At 40.5% G+C, this 19616-nt stretch overlaps 1 protein-coding gene across 2 annotated transcripts in view; it reads right to left on the bottom strand.

Moving 5' to 3' along the window:
* MLLT3 (MLLT3 super elongation complex subunit) overlaps positions 1-19616 on the bottom strand; it is a 288616-nt gene that overhangs the window by 69353 nt on the left and 199647 nt on the right. For both annotated transcript variants that reach the window (XM_086685391.1, XM_086685392.1), the window contains exon 5: positions 8111-8815. In XM_086685391.1, the coding sequence (XP_086541517.1) occupies positions 8111-8815 (705 nt within the window). The remainder of the gene's footprint in view (positions 1-8110; positions 8816-19616) is intronic.

Here is a 19616-nt window from a genome sequence, read left to right on the forward strand (position 1 = left end):
GAACAAACTGGTGGTTGCCAGAGGGGAGGCGGGGGGGGGGGGCATGGGGTAAAATTCGCGAGGAGGACTAAGAGTAAATTTACCACGATAAGGACTGATGTACAGAATTGTTGAAGCCCTCTGTTGTACACTTGAAACTAATATAACATGGTATGTTAATTACACTTGAATTAAAAAAATGGTTATACAGGGGTGCCTGGGCAGCTCAGTCAGTTGAGCGTTGGACTCTTGACATCGGCTGGGGTCATGATTTCACGGTTTGTGGGTTCAAGCCCCGTGACGGGCTTGCTGCTGTCAGCGTGGAGCCCGCTTCGGATCCTCTGTCTCCCTCTCACTCTGCCCCTGCCCCACTCGCACTCTCTCAAAAATAAGTAAAACATTTTTAAAAATGGTTAAATAAATAGTATCACATCACATCTGAGGACCCCATACGTACATTTTCTCCCATGACCAAGAAAAGCAAGGAAATTCCTTTTCTCTGTGTCAACAATTCTGAATATTTCTCCCTATTCCAGCGCCCCCACATCCTTATCCTCTGTATCCTCAGAATTCAAAGGCAGTTTGTTGTCTCCAAACACTTTAGTAATGCTGTTCCATTTTCTCCTAATAGAAGGATCTTTGACTTTATCTGGGAACATCTCACTGTGCCGTCACCTTTAGTGACCTAAAGTAGCCTCCTACGGGTGATTTTTCTTTGAGGACCTTGAGACTGCCTTGAAAGTTTCCAGTCATAAATCGTTACCCACTGAGAACAATTTCTCAGACTTTTCTAAATAATTACATAGACTCCAAAAGAAAACCATCCTGTACCTATGCTGTTGTGTTATCTTGTCTCCTAATTCAAAGAAAGCGCAACCTACATTTTGAAGGACTTAGAGATACTAGAAAATGAAATTACCGAACACAACTACAAGATTCAAAGGGAAGTGATCTTCGAACTGTAGGACACCATTTGTTATTTGGTGGCACCTTCTGGGAAAGCTTGATATTGCAGCTCAGCTCTGTTAAACATAAATCCCTCACAAAAGCAAGTGGGAAAATTCTGGGGGCGGGGAAATAGTGATCATACAATAATGTGAAACCCAGAACCACGGGAGTCTGTTGTACTTGAAGCAAGCGTGTGTAAGAAGTCAGAGATCCCTGGACGGTTTACATCTCTTCCCTCCCTGTGTATGCCAAATCCAGCGCTAAGAACAACCTATCACTTCCTGAAGACTGTTGGTAAAAGTCCAAATCAATAGGTAGGTCAAAGAAACATGATTCATAAATGGAACAAGAACATTATACCAAAGGCTTTCACAGCACTGACGCCAATGTCATGAAGCACATCTCTGCGTATGTAATATGAATCCATGGGAAAAAAAGATCTGCTTCGCTCCGAAACCCCTCGAGTGAGCTCCTACCAAGTGGGATCAAATCCTGGCTCCACCACATGGCAACTGTGGCCAAAGCTCTTTCAGCCTCAGTTTCCCCATCTATAAAACGGGGATAATAATACTACCTACTTCCTAAAGTTGTTTTCAGGATTAAATGAGTTAAAACAAGTCAAGTGCTTAGACGGGGGATGAGCACATAGAAAGCACTCAAGGAATGTTCAACTACAGGCATCCCAATGGTATGGTAAAGCTGGCCATGCAAAGACCATGTTGGATCACATCTTTGATTTTGTGTCTAAAGATGACAGATGAGACAATTAGGTAAAGATCATGGGCCCCAGAGTAAGAAACAATAGTGCACTGAAGAGGCAATGCAGCTCTCTTGAAGGAGGCTCATGGAATTTTTGAGACGTACAATTCAATACAAGTAAAAATGCTGAGTTTTGGCAGTTATGGGTAACAACAACTCTGCAATGATAGAATCCCCTGTCTGCTCAAGGCCCTCGGCTACCTAAGGGCTTCTAACAAATTATTTAAAAATTGTGGAACAATTTGGGCTTAGTATGATACCCAAACAAGGAAGAGAAGAAGCCCCTAACTCTGTTTTAAGGTAAAAATCTCCCTTTTGACTACGCCAAATCCTTTTTTGGACTAAGTCAGGAATGTGGCTGAGTAAATGAAATAGCTGATTCGCTGGACCATACCCACCCCTCTACCCGTTCACATATGACATAGAAAACAAGCAAAAAAGCAGCTGAAAACAAGGGCAGGTGAAATATCTCCATGCACTCAACAAAGTTAACTTTCTTCCTATTGTTTTAATCAAAGTTCCACACTGAGCTGAATCTATCAGAGGAAGGATTGCAACCCTTCAGGTATGTTTACCTCCAGTTATAAGATGCAGAGAACAGGAGTCCAGAACAAGAGCCCCCCCCCCCCCCCCCAGAGGCAGGGCTGCCCTTTAATGAATGGCCTCTCCAGCTGCTCACTCACTATGCTTACAGACTTTACAGCTCTTGCATGTGCTGGAATTACAAGTCATTAAAAAGCCACTTTGAAAACACAATAAAGACCTTCTTCTCTGACTGCCACAACCTTCCATCACATAAAAACCTAAGGCCAATGCTTCAACAACAGGACGTTTACTGCCAGCTCCAGACAGTTTAAGCAGGGCAAGGAACAGGGTGGGGTGGGAGGAAATAGGCACAACAAAAGAGGGGAAGTTTCTTTTTCCTTCTTCCTTTTTTTCTTTTCAAAAGAAATTTCTGCTAAGGTGGTTTGAATTCTTTATCCTGTATCTGAACCACCACTGGTAAAATGCTACTATTAGAAGAGATTTCATCTCTTTCCCTCAAGAAGATTTTAACCAAGAAAACAACGTTGGTAAAACCAAAGTATCAAAGGACAGGATTATAATCTCATTCCTCACATGGCAGGTTGAAGTGTGTAACATTTTACCCAAATGCACCCTGCCCATTTTCAAGGAAAGACAGTGAAAACTCTTCACGTCTGCACTTTTATTTTATTTTATTTTTTTCCAACGTTTATTTATTTTTGGGACAGAGAGAGACAGAGCATGAACGGGAGAGGGGCAGAGAGAGAGGGAGACTCAGAATCGGAAACAGGCTCCAGGCTCTGAGCCATCAGCCCAGAGCCTGACGCGGGGCTCGAACTCACAGACCGCGAGATCGTGACCTGGCTGAAGTCGGACGCTTAACCGACTGCGCCACCCAGGCGCCCCAACGTCTGCACTTTTAAATCACAATTAAATCTCTACAGAACAAGGCAAAAGCAACGGCAATGATAAGGAAATTACTACCAAAACCACATCTGATTATAAATACTTATTTCAGTTTTATTTTACTCTGTCCCCCTTCTTCTCTGCTATGAATACCAAACTTCCCCATATCACAAAACATGATCAACCCAATAGATTTCTCTTCGGAAGCTGAATTAAATGAAACACAAAACCTAGGGGAATACAGGAGGCGTGATAGATAGTTGGGCTCTTTTTAATTGTCAATTAAAGTGTAAACAAGTTCATGTAAACCACAATTATAAACTTTAAGTTGACAAGGATACAGACCTTCACCCTTCTAGCTGCTAGCACATGTCAATCACTAGTAAGGTTACTTTCCATAAATGACCATCATGACCACAAGGTGATAATTTCCTAAACCAAGAGTAGCCTTACTCTAACGGGAAATACGGAGGTCCTTGAAGGTAAAATATTCTTAATGCTAACATTTATGTATATAGCAAAAACACGCTCTTACCATGTTTCCTGTATTTGCTAAATGCTCATCCGCTATAAACCACTCCCTCTGTCTCCCTGCAACTCTTTAATTCTGTCGGGAAAAATCACCAATGGATTTTCATGTGACCATATTAAATTTCTTTAGAAAAGAACAAACATTTCAGGAATTGAAAAATGTATTTAAAAATGACTCTGTGTAACATTAATAACAATCCACAGAGAAGTCATTTCTTAGGACGTCTTCCTTTAATAGTAGCAGCAATAAAACAAACAAGCAAGAGCCTACCTAATAATACAGTGCTAGGTATGTCCTTGTCCTTTACCTATTTGAAGTAAAAAGCTCAAAGATCCTGGGACACTTTTTGGCTTAACTTTTGATTTAAAGCTTTGATTTAAAGCCCTCTAATTTTCCAGTCACCGTGTAACAAATGCGTACCAATATCAAGGACATATACCTTCTCAAAACAAATTTCAGAGCAACAAGACCTAGTATTTTTGCCCCTTTAAAACATATAACCCAACTCTTGAACAAGGACACTAGAGTTCTACAGTATTTCTGAATATCAAAAAATCTCTTTCAAAGCTGTATGTTATAAAGGTTGCCAGAAGCTACATCACACATATCATAGTTAACTAGCATTTTTTGGTTAATGTGCTCATAGGTGCTTTACAGTTTTCACAATAATCCTACATAGTAAATACTATCACGATCTCCACCTTACAAGAGAATTAACTAAAATACGGAAGGTTAAAACATTTGCTTAAGATCACGGGAGGAGCTGGGCTTCAAACCACAGCCTGTCTGTCACCACACTACAAACTCCTAATTATTTGCTTACTTGACTACCTACCTACCTGGCCTGCCTAACCACTTATTAACAAATAAGTGATCCTTCAAAAACGACACGTAGGAATACAAAGCATGGATGTACTTCTACTTTTCTATGCGAAGTATATAAAAATCTTAACCAAGAGGAACCATATGAATCAACAATCTAAGTAAGCTTCCAGTAATCAGTAATAGCACTGATTTTATTTTTATATAAAACCTGAATCTAACTTAGTTATGGAAAAGCTTCTTTAAAAAGTTCTTCCTTTTAGGGGCGCCTTGGTGGCTCAGTCAGTTAAGCATGTGACTTTGGCCCAGGTCATGATCTCACAGTTCATGGGTTTGAGCCCTACATCGGGCTCTGTGCTGACAGCTCAGAGCCTGGAGCCTGCTTCAGATTCTGTGTCTCTTCTCTCCCTGCCATTCCCCTGCCCACACTCTGTCTCCCTCTTTCTCAAAAATAAATAAAATATTTAAAAAAAACTTTTTAAGTTCTTCCTTTTACTGTAACTAACCTGTACCCAGGTAAGATGTTTACAAGCTTACCAGGTAAATAATCTTTTCTTCCCAGCCCTTCCTAATTCTTCATACTCTTCCAATTTCTTTTTGTCTCTTTCTTCTGTTTCAAAGACCATGATCTCTGCCCATTGTGCCTAAAATTACCCACGACCCTATCTGCCATAAATGAACACAAATCTGGTTCATATTCAAATAATAAAGCTGGAAAGGATGTTAGAGAGATCAGCTCATCTTACCACACTTACTCAGATACAGACATACTCACCACCAGGATATTACAGTATGCCCACTGAAGTTGGGCCTGTCCCAAGCTATCAAATCTGTTACTGGCCAAGGGAAAATCTGGGCTCCTCACTGCTCTCCATTACAATTGTCTCCCATTCCTTCTGTCTTGCCCACAGTGGGAACACCAGGTAGGAAGAAGGCCAGACAAAGGTGATCTCTATTATTGCATACAGGGAACTTTAGCACCTCCCTTCCCCTCCCTCCCTCCACCACCCTTCCCTTATCTTCTTTGTTCACAGAAAGGTCTTTTGAGTCATGGGTTATTTGGAACGACTTTCATCAATTTTCTTCGGCTCCACCACCTGCATTTAGAGAATCAAACCAACAACAGCAACAATAAAAGCACTACTACCAGAAAACTGATAAAGAAAGGGTATCTGTTGGGTTTTATACCCAAATAATATCCAAAAGCCTTTAGAGACTTTCTCTATAATGATGTGCAGAACCCGTTACAAAAACTCCTATAACAATTACTGGATATGTGATTCTCCTATGTCATGAATTGTTGTGAAAATTTGCTCCCTACTGCAAGGAATTAAGATTCTAACTCTTTACTCCAAAAGACTTTTCAACTTATGGCTTAGGATTAATACACCAAGTTGAACATGAAGTTTATGAAAAGAAAAGTCATATCTTATAAATCATATAGAAAAGGGAGGGAGCAAGAGACAAATAAAAACAAAAATGCACAGAGTTATCTAAGGACGATGATCATCTGGGACAATTTCATGTAGAAAGAGGTTTGCTTTAGGAATGTCGTTTAATCAGCTAACGTTCAAGAAAGATGCCTTTCTGACCATAACCTACTATAAGAAACACACACAGCCTATGAAATAGAATTTTTACAAACCATTACTCACCCATGCTGATTACAACGTATTCTGATTTTTTGTAAACACTGGTGACGACATGCTAAAATGGTTTCGTGGCTCACCACTGAATCCTAAGCCACAACTGAAAACCTCCGTTCGAGAAGAGTCACAACACGTCAGAATACAGAAAGACTAAGTGGCTAAACCTGACAATCTTGATAGACTAATCACACCCCAAGAGGATCAATGGACATCTTAGGGTGATTTGAAATAAAAGTCAAACATACAAAAAAACTTTCCAAGTAACACCTAATTGAGAACAAGTTTTGTATTAAGAGGAGCCTAAGTCCGCCTGGGTGACTCAGTCGGTTGAGTGCTGGACTTTTGGTTTTAGCTCAGGTCACGATCTCACAGTTTCATGGGTTCAAGCCCTGCGTCTAGGCTCTGCACTGGCAGCTCGGAGCCTGCTTGGGATTCTCTCACTCTCCCTCTCTTTCTGCCCCTCCCCTGCTCGTGCTGTCTCTCTTTCAAAATAAATGAATAAGCTTTAAAAAAAAAAAAAAAAAAAAAAAAAAGAGGACCCTAAGTAAAAAGCACAAGAGGAAAAATAAATGCTTGACGTGTTGGCACAAACCCATTAGTTCTCATTGGTTCAATAAACTATTGCTATAAAACATTTACCAAACACTGGAACAAATTACCCCAATCTCTTGTATTTTATATGCTACTGTGCTCCTAATTTGATCTTCTATTACAATTTCAAGATTAGCTATGGAGGGTAGTGGGGAAGGAAGTAGTCTCTGGACAACAGGAGATCGGTTGTGACTCCACGTTGTCACCCCGGCTGCCCTTCTACCCAGCGCAAATGCAGAAGACAGAATCTGTTACGAAGTCCCTCCACCTCTGCCAGCACTCGAATTAGGAACATGTGTATGGTGAACCCGTGGGACAGAAAGAGAAATAGTCTCACATTGCCAGCAATTTTTAGCCAGACATCTTCCTTGACCATTGTCTAGAAATACTGACAAGCCAAAGTAAGGAGATTATTTGGACTGGTCAGGACTAATAAGTAACTTTAAAAGGCTAAAGATTGTTTTAAAAAAAAAAGGGAATTTGACTTCAAAGTAAATAACATTCATTCTCTAGAACTGGAATGGAATACTATTTCAAATACTAATAGTTCTGTCACTGGAAGCATAAGATTTCTTATACTGGCGAGAAGTTAGAATAGATAGCGTGAACCCCCCTTCCAACTCTGAGAAATCTGCAATTGTAAGTTTAAATCTCAACATCAGGTAACATTTTGAAGGGACGTGAAATGGTCAGATGGTCTTTTAGGCATCCACAAAAGTTAATCCCACCCATCAGCAAAAACAAAGATCACATACCCCGACCATGGCCCCAAAGGAAGAAAAAAAAAAAAATTAAGTGGTTCTTTTTCAAAATACCACCACCGGCTTTCACAAGTACAAATATGTGTCAAATTTTACCAAGTTATACATTTTAAATCTATACGGTCATTATATCAATTTTGCCTCCAGAAAACCTCTTAAAAATACTATACCAGCTTCTCATCTCTGTAAACAAATTACTTCATAGCATTGATCAAAAAGATCAACGTTATAGCTGCACCCCAATATTTTCTAAATTTGTCTTTTAAATTTATTTTCTCATATATTCAAGTTTTATCGCATTCTTCTCACTTTCCTAAATCAGCAATCATGGAAAAGCACAGTAACTAAGTGCCAAGGAGCATCTCAATTTTCCTGCTGCTATTCAACACAGCCCATTATTACACTACGGAACGTATCTTTCCTTTAACAATTTCCATCACAGTCCAAATGTCTGCTGATTCTTTAATGATTTCATTTCCTTCTTTCCATTAGTTAAGGAAATTCATCTCTAGGCCCATCCATGCTACCATTTCACGGTTCGGCTGTCAGTTTCTTCCCTCATCCTTTCTCCTACAGCCATCTGAAATAAGATCTGAAGGCTAACATGGGAAAGGAGGGAAACCAACAAGACTACTCACGTCAGATTTGGAGGACATGTTCTCCTCCACGTCGGAATCGTTGGGATCCACGATATCATCAAACGGTGGCAGAGTTGATTTCTTCTTCTCTGATGTCTCACTTTCGATTTTGACCTTTCCCATCTTGACATGAGATTTATCTTTTATCTGTTTTTTGTCAGCAGAACAAGTGAGTATCAGCGGTGGCGCACTAGAAAAACTTTTAAATAAAGCCTCTGAGCTACTCTTTTTCCTTTTTTTGGCTGAGAGTTCTTCGGAATCTGCAATGGGGGGCCTTTTACTAGGAGCCTTCTTGTCTTGCTGCCCACTGGTGATCGTGAGTAAGTTACTGTCTGGTTTTGGCTCTTTTGACATGGGTTTCGGTTCCTTGAAGGCCATCTTAGGAACTATTTTTTCTTCTTTCAGTGGTTTATTTTCTTTGGGTTTCTTAGAGGATTCTTTGGAAGATTTGTTGTGATCCCTGGAAGGTTCTTTGAAGGCACTTTTATGTTCTCTGGAGTCTTTAGAAGGTTTTTCCTTGTGCTCCTTCATTAACTTGTGAGGCTTTGAAAAACTGGTGCTGCTGCTGCTGCTGCTGCTACTGCTGCTGCTGCTGCTGCTGCTGCTGCTGCTACAGCTGCTGCTGCTGCTGCTACTGCTGCTGCTGCTGCTGCTGCTACAGCTGCTGCTGCTGCTGCTGCTGGTATGAATGCTCCTGTTCGGGTCCTGCAGAAAGGGGAGAAGAGAACGCAACTCAGAGCTCCGGAGCAACGCGGAGTCGCCAGCCGGCTCCCCCGCGCGTTGCATCCACATACAAGGATCCTTCTTTGATCGCTCTCGAATGCATTTTCTTAGACACCAATCAGCACAGTGCAACAGGTGGGGACAGGGTGTGTGAGGAACACAGGGAACGAGGGCCACTGTGATCAAGGGGTTTAACGAGGCCAGCTGCTCTCCTAATCACGAGAAGCATGGCGTTCTAAACATTTCGGTTGGACAAATGTTCGCGGAACGCCTGTTCTAGGAGACACAAGGAAGGATGGCACATGGCCCCGACTCTTAGGAACTGCGACGTATCTAGGAATCATGGTTGTTCCAAGAGCCACCAACTATGTGCTATGACCACAAAAGGAAGGCGGCCATTGGTTCTGTTGGGGGTGTGGGAGAAGAATCGTTCAGAAATCTATAGAGAAGTAACGCCTGAATTAGATCCTCAAGGATAAGCAGGGCATTACTAGGAAGGGAAAAATGAGAAAGGACTTGGGAGACCCGCGACTAGAGTGAAGCACGACAAGGAGGGATGAAATTGTATTTGGGGAACAGCATCCAGCTAAGGCAAAGATCGAGGACAAGGCAGAAAAATAGCCCAGTGTCGCATGGTGAGGCCAGATAATATTAAATCTTAAATGGCTTTTTAATATCAAGAATCACAAGACCCAAAAAAGAAAGAAAAGAATTCTCAATTTGAGATAAAAAGCAATTTTTTTTTTTGCTGCCCAAATTTCATGGGAGTGTCATTTCATTAGGAAGTGTCTCCCATCCACTAGCAAAGAGAAATCCAACAGAACAAACATGTCACCAAATAGTCATCAAATGGACTGAAAAGTCTTTAGCCAATTACTATCGTGCAATCACGAGGAAAGAGTTCACAACTGCCTATTCCATTTTAAATGTGCTGCTTATTTTTTCACTGCTATAAGTACCTCAGTATATATGGCCTACACAGAACCTTTCTATTTAGGAACAAAATTTAAATTCATACTTAACACATTTGTGACCCTCTACCATTAATAGTAAGACTAGGACACAGAAGTAGATCCCGGACTTGTAAAAAATCTACACCCATACGATAAAAGAAAAGCTCTTTCTTGCTTACTTCCACCTTCTCATGGAACTAATGGCAAATACATGTCCAAATTTTCAACAGGAATTTACATCTCAAGGCTTGCTTGTTCTGCTGCACCTCTAACTCACTCAAAGTCAATGATCTGTCCATCAATCCTGTGTCCCTTAAATATCTAGTGGAATTGAAAAGACAGTTGGGCAGGGGCTATGCTTTTCACTAAAACAGTCAATCTACCTATAGGGTCTACGTAAGAAGAAAAGAGAAAAGCATGTATATGAATAACTATCATAAAGTAATACTTGGGGTGCTTGGGTGGCTGAGTTGGTTAAGCCTCTGACTCTTGATTTCGGCTCAGGTCACAATCTCATGGTTTAGGGGTTTGAGTCTCACATCAGGCTCTGTGCTGACAGCGTGGAGCCTGCTGGGGATTCTCTCTCCCTGAGCCCCCTCTCTCCCCCTCCCCTGTTCACTGTCTCTCTCTCTGTCTCTCAAAAATAAATAAACATTAATAAAAATATTTAAAAAAAAAGCAAGTAATAGTCACTATAAAGGAAATGATCAGCAAAACTAAAAGGTAACCTGTGAAATGGGAGAAGATATTTGCAAATGACATATGTGATTAAGGGTTAGTATCCAAAATCTATGAAGAACTTATAAAACTCAACATCCAAAAAAAAAAAAAATAATTCAGTTAAAAAATAGGTAAAAGACATGAATAGACATACAAATGGCCAGTAGACACATGAAAAGATGGTCAACACCACTCATCTTCTGGGAAATGCAAATCAAAACTACAATGAGGTATCACCTCACACCTGTCAGAATGGCTAAAATTAATAGCACAGGAAACAAGTTGGCAAGGATGTCGAGAAAGGAGAACCCTCGTGCACTGTTGGTGGGAATGCAAACTGGTGCAGCCACAGTGGAAAACAGTATGGAGGTTCCTCAAAAAAGTAAAAATAGAACTACCCTATGACCCAGCAATTGCACTACTAGGTATTTGCCCAAAGGATATAAAAATACAGATTCGAAGGGACTCATGCACTCCGATGTTTACAGCAGCATTATCAACAACAGCCAAATGATGGAAAGAGCCCCAATGTTCACCAGCTGACGAATGGATAAAGAAGATGTGCTGTGTATATATACACACACAATTGAATATTACTCAGCCATAAAAAAGAATGAAATCTTGTCATTTGCGACAATGAGGATGGAGCTAGAGAGTATAGCGCTAAACAAAATAAGTCAGTCAGAGAAAGACAAATATCGTATGATTTCACTCATACGTGGAATTTAAGAAACAAAACAAATGAATATAAGGGTGGGGGGGGGGGAAGAGAGACAAACCAAGAAACAAACTCTTAACTATAAAGAACAAACTGATGGTTACCAGAAGGGAGGTAGATGGGGGGTATTAAGGAGGGCACCTGGGGGAGTCTGGGTGGCTCAGTCGGTTAAACGTTCGACTTTGGCTTAGGTCATAATCTCATATTTCGGGAGTTTGAGCCCCACATCGGGCTCTGTGCTGACAGCTCACAGCCTGGAGCCTGCTTTGGATTCTGTGTCTCCCCCTCTCTCTGCCCCTCACCCACTCATGCTCTGTCTCTGTCTCTCAAAAATAAATAAAAGATTAAAAACAAATTTTTTTTAAAAAAAAGGAGGGCACCTGTTGTGAGGAGCACCAGGTGTTGTATGGAAGCGATGAATCACTAAATTCTACACCTGAAACTAATATTACATTGCATGTTAACGAACTGTAATTTAAATAAAAATTTGAGGAAAAATACTTTAAATGAAAAATTACTGTTCTATGTTAGTGGACTATATATTTTTTTCTTACAATTTTTTCCTTATTTGTCGACAATAACAACAACAAAATGACATATACCAATCATTTCCATTTATTTTTCTCAAGTGAGCATTTGGTCTCAAAGTTCTAAAATGGATAAAGTTACTATGCAAAGACGTGCTTTTATGCATCAAACTAGATGATTCCTTACAAAACATCTCTATCTGAGATTTACAAGCAGAATGCTAAAGATAGTATTCATATTACTGAAACTACATTATTTTATAAATTCTATTACAAGACATTTCCTGGCATGTTAAGCAATACTATGAATAATTAAAATAAAGTATAATGGGAAAACTAAATTAAGGAAGAACATTTGAAATCTAATATCCTTCAGTTTTTTTTTTTTTAATTGGTTTGTTGACTCACTGAATTTTGGCAATTTGCAACCAGTATTCTAATTATGGCTCTAGAACACCCAAGCATTGTTGCTCAATATTTAACCTTCATGGAGTATTATACATAGGTTTATAAATGTGACTTTTTAAAACACACAGATTTTTACCTACCAACATACTTTCTTTTTTTTTTTTTAATGTGTGTTTATTTCTGAAAGAGAGAGAGAGAGAAGCAGGAGAGGGGCAGAGAGAGAGGGAGACACAGAATCCAAAGCAGGCTCCAGGCTCTAAGCTGTCAGCACAAAGGCCGATGCAGGGCTCGAACTCATGAACCATGAGATTATGACTTAAGCCAAAGCCAGACACTTAACAGACTGAGCCACCCAGGTGCCCCTACCTACCAACATACTTTCTAATATTAAGCATTAAAAAATAGTAAATTTCAGTATTAAAAAAAAAAACTTCTATGGGGCTCCTTCCATGATTTATTTCTAAAACCCTTTTGAGGGACAAACTAGAATTCTTAATGCAAAGTACACAGTGGTATAGAACACAGACTCTTGTGTCACAGAAAGTTTAGACTCCTTTCTTAATCACATACATATGATTTTAAGTATAAAACTCCAGAAATTTTATAACTTTTTGCTCCCATACTGGCCTAGGTATTTAATGCCCAGCTTTTCACCAACCCAACAAATCTTCATAGAAGCAAGCTACTCTCGCTCCTGCCCCTTTACAAAAAGCTTCCTTTAAATTATGACAACTGAGAGGTAAAAAGAAAAAGAGCCCATAACAACACCCCAGATAAATAAAAATTTAGAAAATATAAAAAAAGGTGAAAGAATGGTTCCTATTATATAGACTACATTTTCTCTGTCCTGGGTCTGTGATAAATGGCAAAGTTCAGATGTATTGTCACCTGACTCTCTAGTCACACATGCAATAGATGTAAAACCGAGGCTTAGATACAAAGTGAGGAATTGTTACTGACACAGAATAAAAGCTTGAACTGATTCTCAGCCTATCTATCCCACACATATCGGAGATCAAGTCACTGTTTTTTAAAAATTTTTACTCAACTATTAACCTTAAGTGCCACTAAGCAGAACAGACTAATTACCATTCAATGGGAGGTTTACACATGTCGTATAATTCAAATTTTCTTTGCCTGAAGCTCATTAGGACAAAATGAATATCAATATTAGGGAGAATAAGTGTGCATAATTCAGATATCAAATATTTAAGGCAAATGACTATCTAAACAAACATGTACATATTTGCACTAACTTTACTACCTATGAATATAGGGTACAATACTGTTTTTCAGCCTCTCAGATTCTACTGAATGCTTCCTTGTTTTAATTTTCTGGAACAGGATCGGTCCTTTTAATACATAATCTCTTCTAATACACTTGTCAGCAACTCTAGTAGATAGCTTAAGAAAAGGTATTAGCTACTGGACAAAATAAGGTTTTCTGATTATATGTGGCTTTCAATTGCTGTGTTATCATCACCACGTCTTCTCCCTAGTACCACTGATAATGCAAAGCTGATTCTTTCTCCAGCTCCTGTCTCTCCTTTTTACCTATGCTCCTTTTTTCGGTCTCTGTCCCAATTCGACTGGCTTCTGCGTTGCACAAGATGTTTAGATTCGTATCTTTGTTCGGTGAAATTTGCATACAGACAAATAAACTCCCTCAGAAGAGTTTTATTTATCCCAACGCAAAAATTTCTCCTTTAAAAGTTGATTTGTCCACAGTGCATCTGAAAAGGATACTCCCTGGAAATTATAATAGAGTCCAAGAGTTTATGCATATGAAAAGCTAGGTAAAACACTCAAAGGTAGGTTTCAAACTAAAAATCTCTCTGTAATGCCACTAAAGCATGACAAATGGGGGGCACCTGGGTGGCTCAGTCAGTTCAGCATCTGACTCTCAGTTTCGGCTCAGGTCACGATCTCGTGGTTTCCTGAGGTCAAGCCTCATGTCAAACCTGACAGTACAGAACCTGCTTGGGATTCTCATTCTCTCTCTCTCTCTCTCTCTCTCTCTCTCTCTCTCTCTCTGCCCCTCCCCCCACTCGTGCTATCTCTGTCTCTCTCAAAATAAATAACTTAAGAAAAAAATTTTTAAAAAACCCACGACATATGGCACAGGAGTGAAATACCATCTGAAACTATGAATCAAGTATAAAAATCCAGGATTGTGGGGAAAGAGGGGACCTTCAATTTGACTCACCTCTCCCAACTTTCATCTCAAATCCAATCCACTTGCCTTCTTGAACCAGTCAGCTCTGGGAACCAGCTGGCAGTGAATGGGGCCTGAAGAATGTGGCCATGGGATTATGGGCATCTCGAAAGAGGACTGATATGGGGCTTGCTCTGCTCTGGGCTCTAAGCAAGACACAGAAGAGTTCCCACAGAAAACTGCACAAGGACTGCCAGCCACCCCCTCCGCCCCAAAGGTGTTCAGGAGACACTCAACAGGAGGGAGAGTCCCCTCTACTCCTGAGGCTGGAGATGCAAAGAGGCCAGAAGGCAGGCACAGGGTCGTCCAGGTGCATACACATGAAATGTACAACATGCCTACCCCTCATCAGTTATAGGATTATAAAAACATATGGTCTCTTGATAACCTGAACCCCAACGCACACATAAATAACATATCTACAGTAAGCGAGAATAGGACCTAGCAGATCTAGAGAACAGACCTAGCAGATCTTCTGAAGGACAAAGATGAAACACTGAGGTCAAAAATGGAACAATTACTTCAGAAGAGGCATACCGAGAACGGACAATAATTTCTATGGGTTTAAAATATTATCTAAACTTTAAAAACAAAACCCTCCAAGTTGAATAATTCAGTAGATAAAGGAGAAGACAGACTCTTCAATGGTGGCGTGAACGATCAACTGGAAGAAATCTCAAAGCATAAGGATACAAAGAGATGTAAGTCATTAATGGAAAAGAGAAGAAACCTGAAGAACAGATTGAGGAGCCCTAAGTGATGTACCAACCACAGGAAAAGTTCCGGAAGAGTCTCTGAAAGGAGGAAAAGGAAGAGATGGGAGAGAGGCAATAGTTAAAGGAATATGGAAGAAAAGGAAAGACTGAATTGTGACCTCAAAGGGCTCTTCAAGATCCCGGCAGGACTAGTAAGAGAAAAAAGACACACTCAAGAATATCACACTAAAATTCCTCAACTTTAAGAATAGAAAGAAAACTTTACAAGTTGCCAGAAAGAATAATTACTTAAAACTAAAAAGGAATGAAATTACATGGCACTTTTCATTTCTGACAGTAGAACTGGGAAGAACAAACAGTAAAATGAAGACTGCTGAGGGAAAAAGCAGCACAACCCAAACATCCTACACACACGGTCGGTGTGAAAGAAGTGTTTGCCGAAATTTAAGGATTCAAAGAGCACATCACCCACTGCCCCATCCAAGGAAAGGACTTGAGAAGGGACTTTAACCAAACAGTAACTAAATTAGAAACGAGACCTGCTATGTGTGGGAAGGTGGAGAGGAGACAGAAGTGTAATGTACTTTGCCTTCTACACAGAATTAAATCTAAATGGATAATCAACTATCTGGAATATGTAATAGAAGTGAAGTGCTCCATGTGAATTCCTGAAACACACACCAAAAAAGGCTAACAAAACTCTGGATCTGAAAAATTAAATTCTCTCTGTAGAAACTTAGGAAAGTTAGAGAAGGATGGAGTGTCGAGGTGAGGGAAAATGTTGGTATCATTTTTACATGGGAAAGCAGGAAAAAAATTGCATTACAAACCATTGAAAGGGAAGGTGGCCAATAATGAAATGGAAAAGTACAGGACTGCCACATAAACAGGGGGAAACTGGGAAATGAATATCAACTTGAAAATGAAAGCAAAATTCAGAAAAATGGAAAAAGTCACAAATATAAATAATGAACAAGGCAAAAAGTAATAAAAGCCACTATTACTCACAGAATAAAAAAGGGAAGCTGAATTCTCTCACTAAAAGACAGACTGGGTAAAAAGTGGGCATACACAGACTGGTCACAAGAAACACAACATCTAACAATGGAGAAAAGTTTAAGATGAAAAGGAACGGGCCAAGAACTATCCGCTAACTGACCCGAAAAGAAAGCATGAGTGCCACATTCATGTTACACAGTGCAGACCTCAAGGTTAAGAAGACGAGACAGCATAAACAATTTAAAAGCTAAGTTTTGTTAGGGGCGCCTGGATGGGTCAGTTGGTTAAGCATCCAACTCTTGATCTCAGTTCAGGTCTTGATCTCAGGCTCATAAGTTAAAGTCTCACGTTGGGCTCCACACTGGGTGTGGAGCCTACTTAAAAAAATAAATAAATAAAATAAAAAATGAAAGCGAGGTGATATATAGCAAAAAGTATTGAATATCTAAGAGAAACTTGAAGGGGTGCCTGGGTGGCTAAGTCAGTTGAGAGTTCAACTTCAGCTCAGGTCATGATCTCACAGCTCATGGGTTCAGGCCCCACATAGGGCTCTGTGCTGACAGCTCAGGGCCAGAAGACTGCTTCAGATTCTGTGCCCCCCCCTTCTGTCCCTCCCCTGTTTGCACTCTCTCTCAGAAAAAAAAAAAAAAAAAAAAATTAACATTAAAAAATACATATTAAAAAAAAGAGAAACTTGAAAAACATTTCATTGAAATGAGAAATCCATACATCTTTGTCAGAAACGGGCAGATTTAATGAAATGAGAATAAACAGCGAAGTTGGCTAAAACAACCCACAAATTTAATAATTACATATAAAACTTTTTATCTCATGCATAAAGTTTATAGGTTTTTTTTTTTAATTTTTTTAATGTTTATTTTTGAGAGGCAGAGAGAGACAGAGCAGAGTGGGGAGAGGGGAAGAGGGAGAGAGGGAGACACAGAGTCTGAAGCAGGGTCCAGGCTCTGAGCTGTCAGCACCGAGCCTGACGTGGGGCTCAAAACCACGAACCATGAGATCATGGCTTGAGCCAAAGTTGGACGCTGGACTGACTGAGCCACCCAGGCGCCCCCTACAGTTTTAAATGAGCCCATGAAACAATGAAAAAATCAATCATAAAGGTATCATAAAATGAACTTTAAAATAATCTTTTTAAAATGCTTGGGTGGCCGGGTGGCTCAGTCGGTTAAGCGTCCGACTTCAGCTCAGGTCATGATCTCACGGTCTGTGAGTTCGAGCCCCACGTCAGGCTCTGTGCTGACAGCTCAGAGCCTGGAGCCTGCTTCTGATTCTGTGTCTCCCCCTCTCTCTGCCCCTCCTCTGCTCATGCTCTGTCTCTGTCTCAAAAATAAATAAAAACATTAAAAAAAAAATTTTTTTTTTCTTAATGCTTAAATAAGGGCACCTGGGTGGCTCAGTCAGTTAAGCTTCTGACTCTTGGTTGTGACTCAGGTCATGATCTCACAGTTCAGGAGTACAAGTCCCTCCCCTCTCTCTCCCCCTCTTTCAGAATAAATAAACTTTAAAAAAAATTAAAAAATAAAATGCCTGAATAGATTATACTGAATGAAGTTCTAATAAAATTAGAAAATAAAAGGGGCGCCTGGGTGGCGCAGTCGGTTGAGCGTCCGACTTCAGCCAGGTCACGATCTCGCGGTCCGGGAGTTCGAGCCCCGCATCAGGCTCTGGGCTGATGGCTCAGAGCCTGGAGCCTGTTTCCGATTCTGTGTCTCCCTCTCTCTCTGCCCCTCCCCGTTCATGCTCTGCCTCTCTCTGTCCCCAAAATAAATAAACGTTTAAAAAAAAATTAGAAAATAAAGGTTAAAAGAAATCAGTCAGGAGAAAATAATGAAAAGGCCATTTCATATAAAAAAATCTAGGGGTGGGATGCCTGGGTGGCTCAGTCAGTTAAGTGACTGCCTCTTGATTTTGGTTCAGGTCACAATCTCACAGTTTGTGAGTTCAAGCCCCACATCAGGTTCTGTGCTGACAGCACGGAGCCTGCTTGGGATTCTCGGACTCCCCCTCTCTCTTCCACTAGTTCTCTCTCTCTCTCTTTCTCTCTGTCAAAAATAAACAAACAGTTAAAAAACAGCTAGAGGCATCACAAAACATATGCTAAGAGGAAAATGTATAGCCTTGGGGTACCTGAGTGGCTCACTCAGTTAAGTGACTGCTTCTTGATCCTCGCTCAGGCCATGATGTTGTGGTTTGTGAGATGGAGCCCTGCATTGGGATTCTCTGTCTCTTAAAATAAATAAACAGGAAAGAAAGAAAAGAAAGAAAGAAAGGAAGGAAGAAAGAAAGAGAGGGGGGGAGAGAGAGAGAGAGAGAGAGAGAGAAAGAAAGAAAGAAAGAAAGAAAGAAAGAAAGAAAGAAAGAAAGAAAGAAAAAGAAAGACAGACAAAGGAAATGTATAGAGCCTTTATTGTATTTCTTATTTTAAAAAAGAAAAGAAGGGGGCCCCTGGGTGGCTCAGTGGGTTAAGCGTCTGACTTCAGGTCAGGTCATGATTTCACAGTTCACGAGTTCAAGCCCCACATTGGGCTCTGTGCTGACAGTCCAGAGCCTGGAACCTGCTTCGGATTCTGTGTCTCCCTCTCTCTGCCCCTCCCCCACTAGTGCTCTGTCTCTCTCTGCCTCTCAAAAATGAATAAATGTTAAAAAAAAAAAAAAAAAAAAGATTAGGGGTGCCTGGGTGGCGCAGTCAGTTAAGCGTCCGACTTCAGCCAGGTCACGATCTCGCGGTCCGTGAGTTCGAGCCCCGCGTCAGGCTCTGGGGTGATGGCTCGGAGCCTGGAGCTGGTTTCCGATTCTGTGTCTCCCTCTCTCTCTGCCCCTCCCCCGTTCATGCTCTGTCTCTCTCTGTCCCAAAAAATAAATAAACGTTGAAAAAAAAAATTAAAAAAAAAAAAAGATTAAAAAAAAAAAAAGGAAAAGAAGGGGTGGGGGAACCAAGCATAAAAATACAGTTAGTACTCACTCTGAGAAAACTATGAAAAGATTCACAAATACCCAAACATTATAATACCAAATATAATTAAGAAAGTAAAAGAAACAAATTTCACCAACATTTATGCTTTCAAAATAATGGCCTTGGGCGCCTGGGTGGCTCAGCCAATTAAGCCTCCAACTTTAGCTCCGGTCATGATCTCACCATCCAGGAGTTTGAGCCCTACATCTGGCTCTGTGCTGACAGCTCAGAGCCTGCTTTGGATTCTGTGTCTCCCGCTCTCTCTGCCCCTCCCCTACTTGCGCGTGCTCTCTGTCAAAAATAAACATTAAAAAATTGTTAATAAAAAATAAAATAAAATAATGGCCTTAAATGTAAATTTAAGGTTCAAATTCTAAGGAGAGATTTATCAAATTAATTCTGACTTAAAGGAGATCGATAACTTACCTTTTTAAAATCAAGTAAAAAGGGGTGCCTGGGTGGCTCAGTTGGTTATGGGTCTGACTTTGGCTCAGGTCATGATCTCGGGGTATGTGAGTTCGAGCCCTGCGTCGGGCTCGGGGCTGACAGCTCA

Source organism: Puma concolor, chromosome D4 (assembly GCF_028749965.1).
Source record: "Puma concolor isolate L17-30 chromosome D4, mPumCon1.1.hap2, whole genome shotgun sequence".
NCBI lineage: Eukaryota > Metazoa > Chordata > Mammalia > Carnivora > Felidae > Puma > Puma concolor.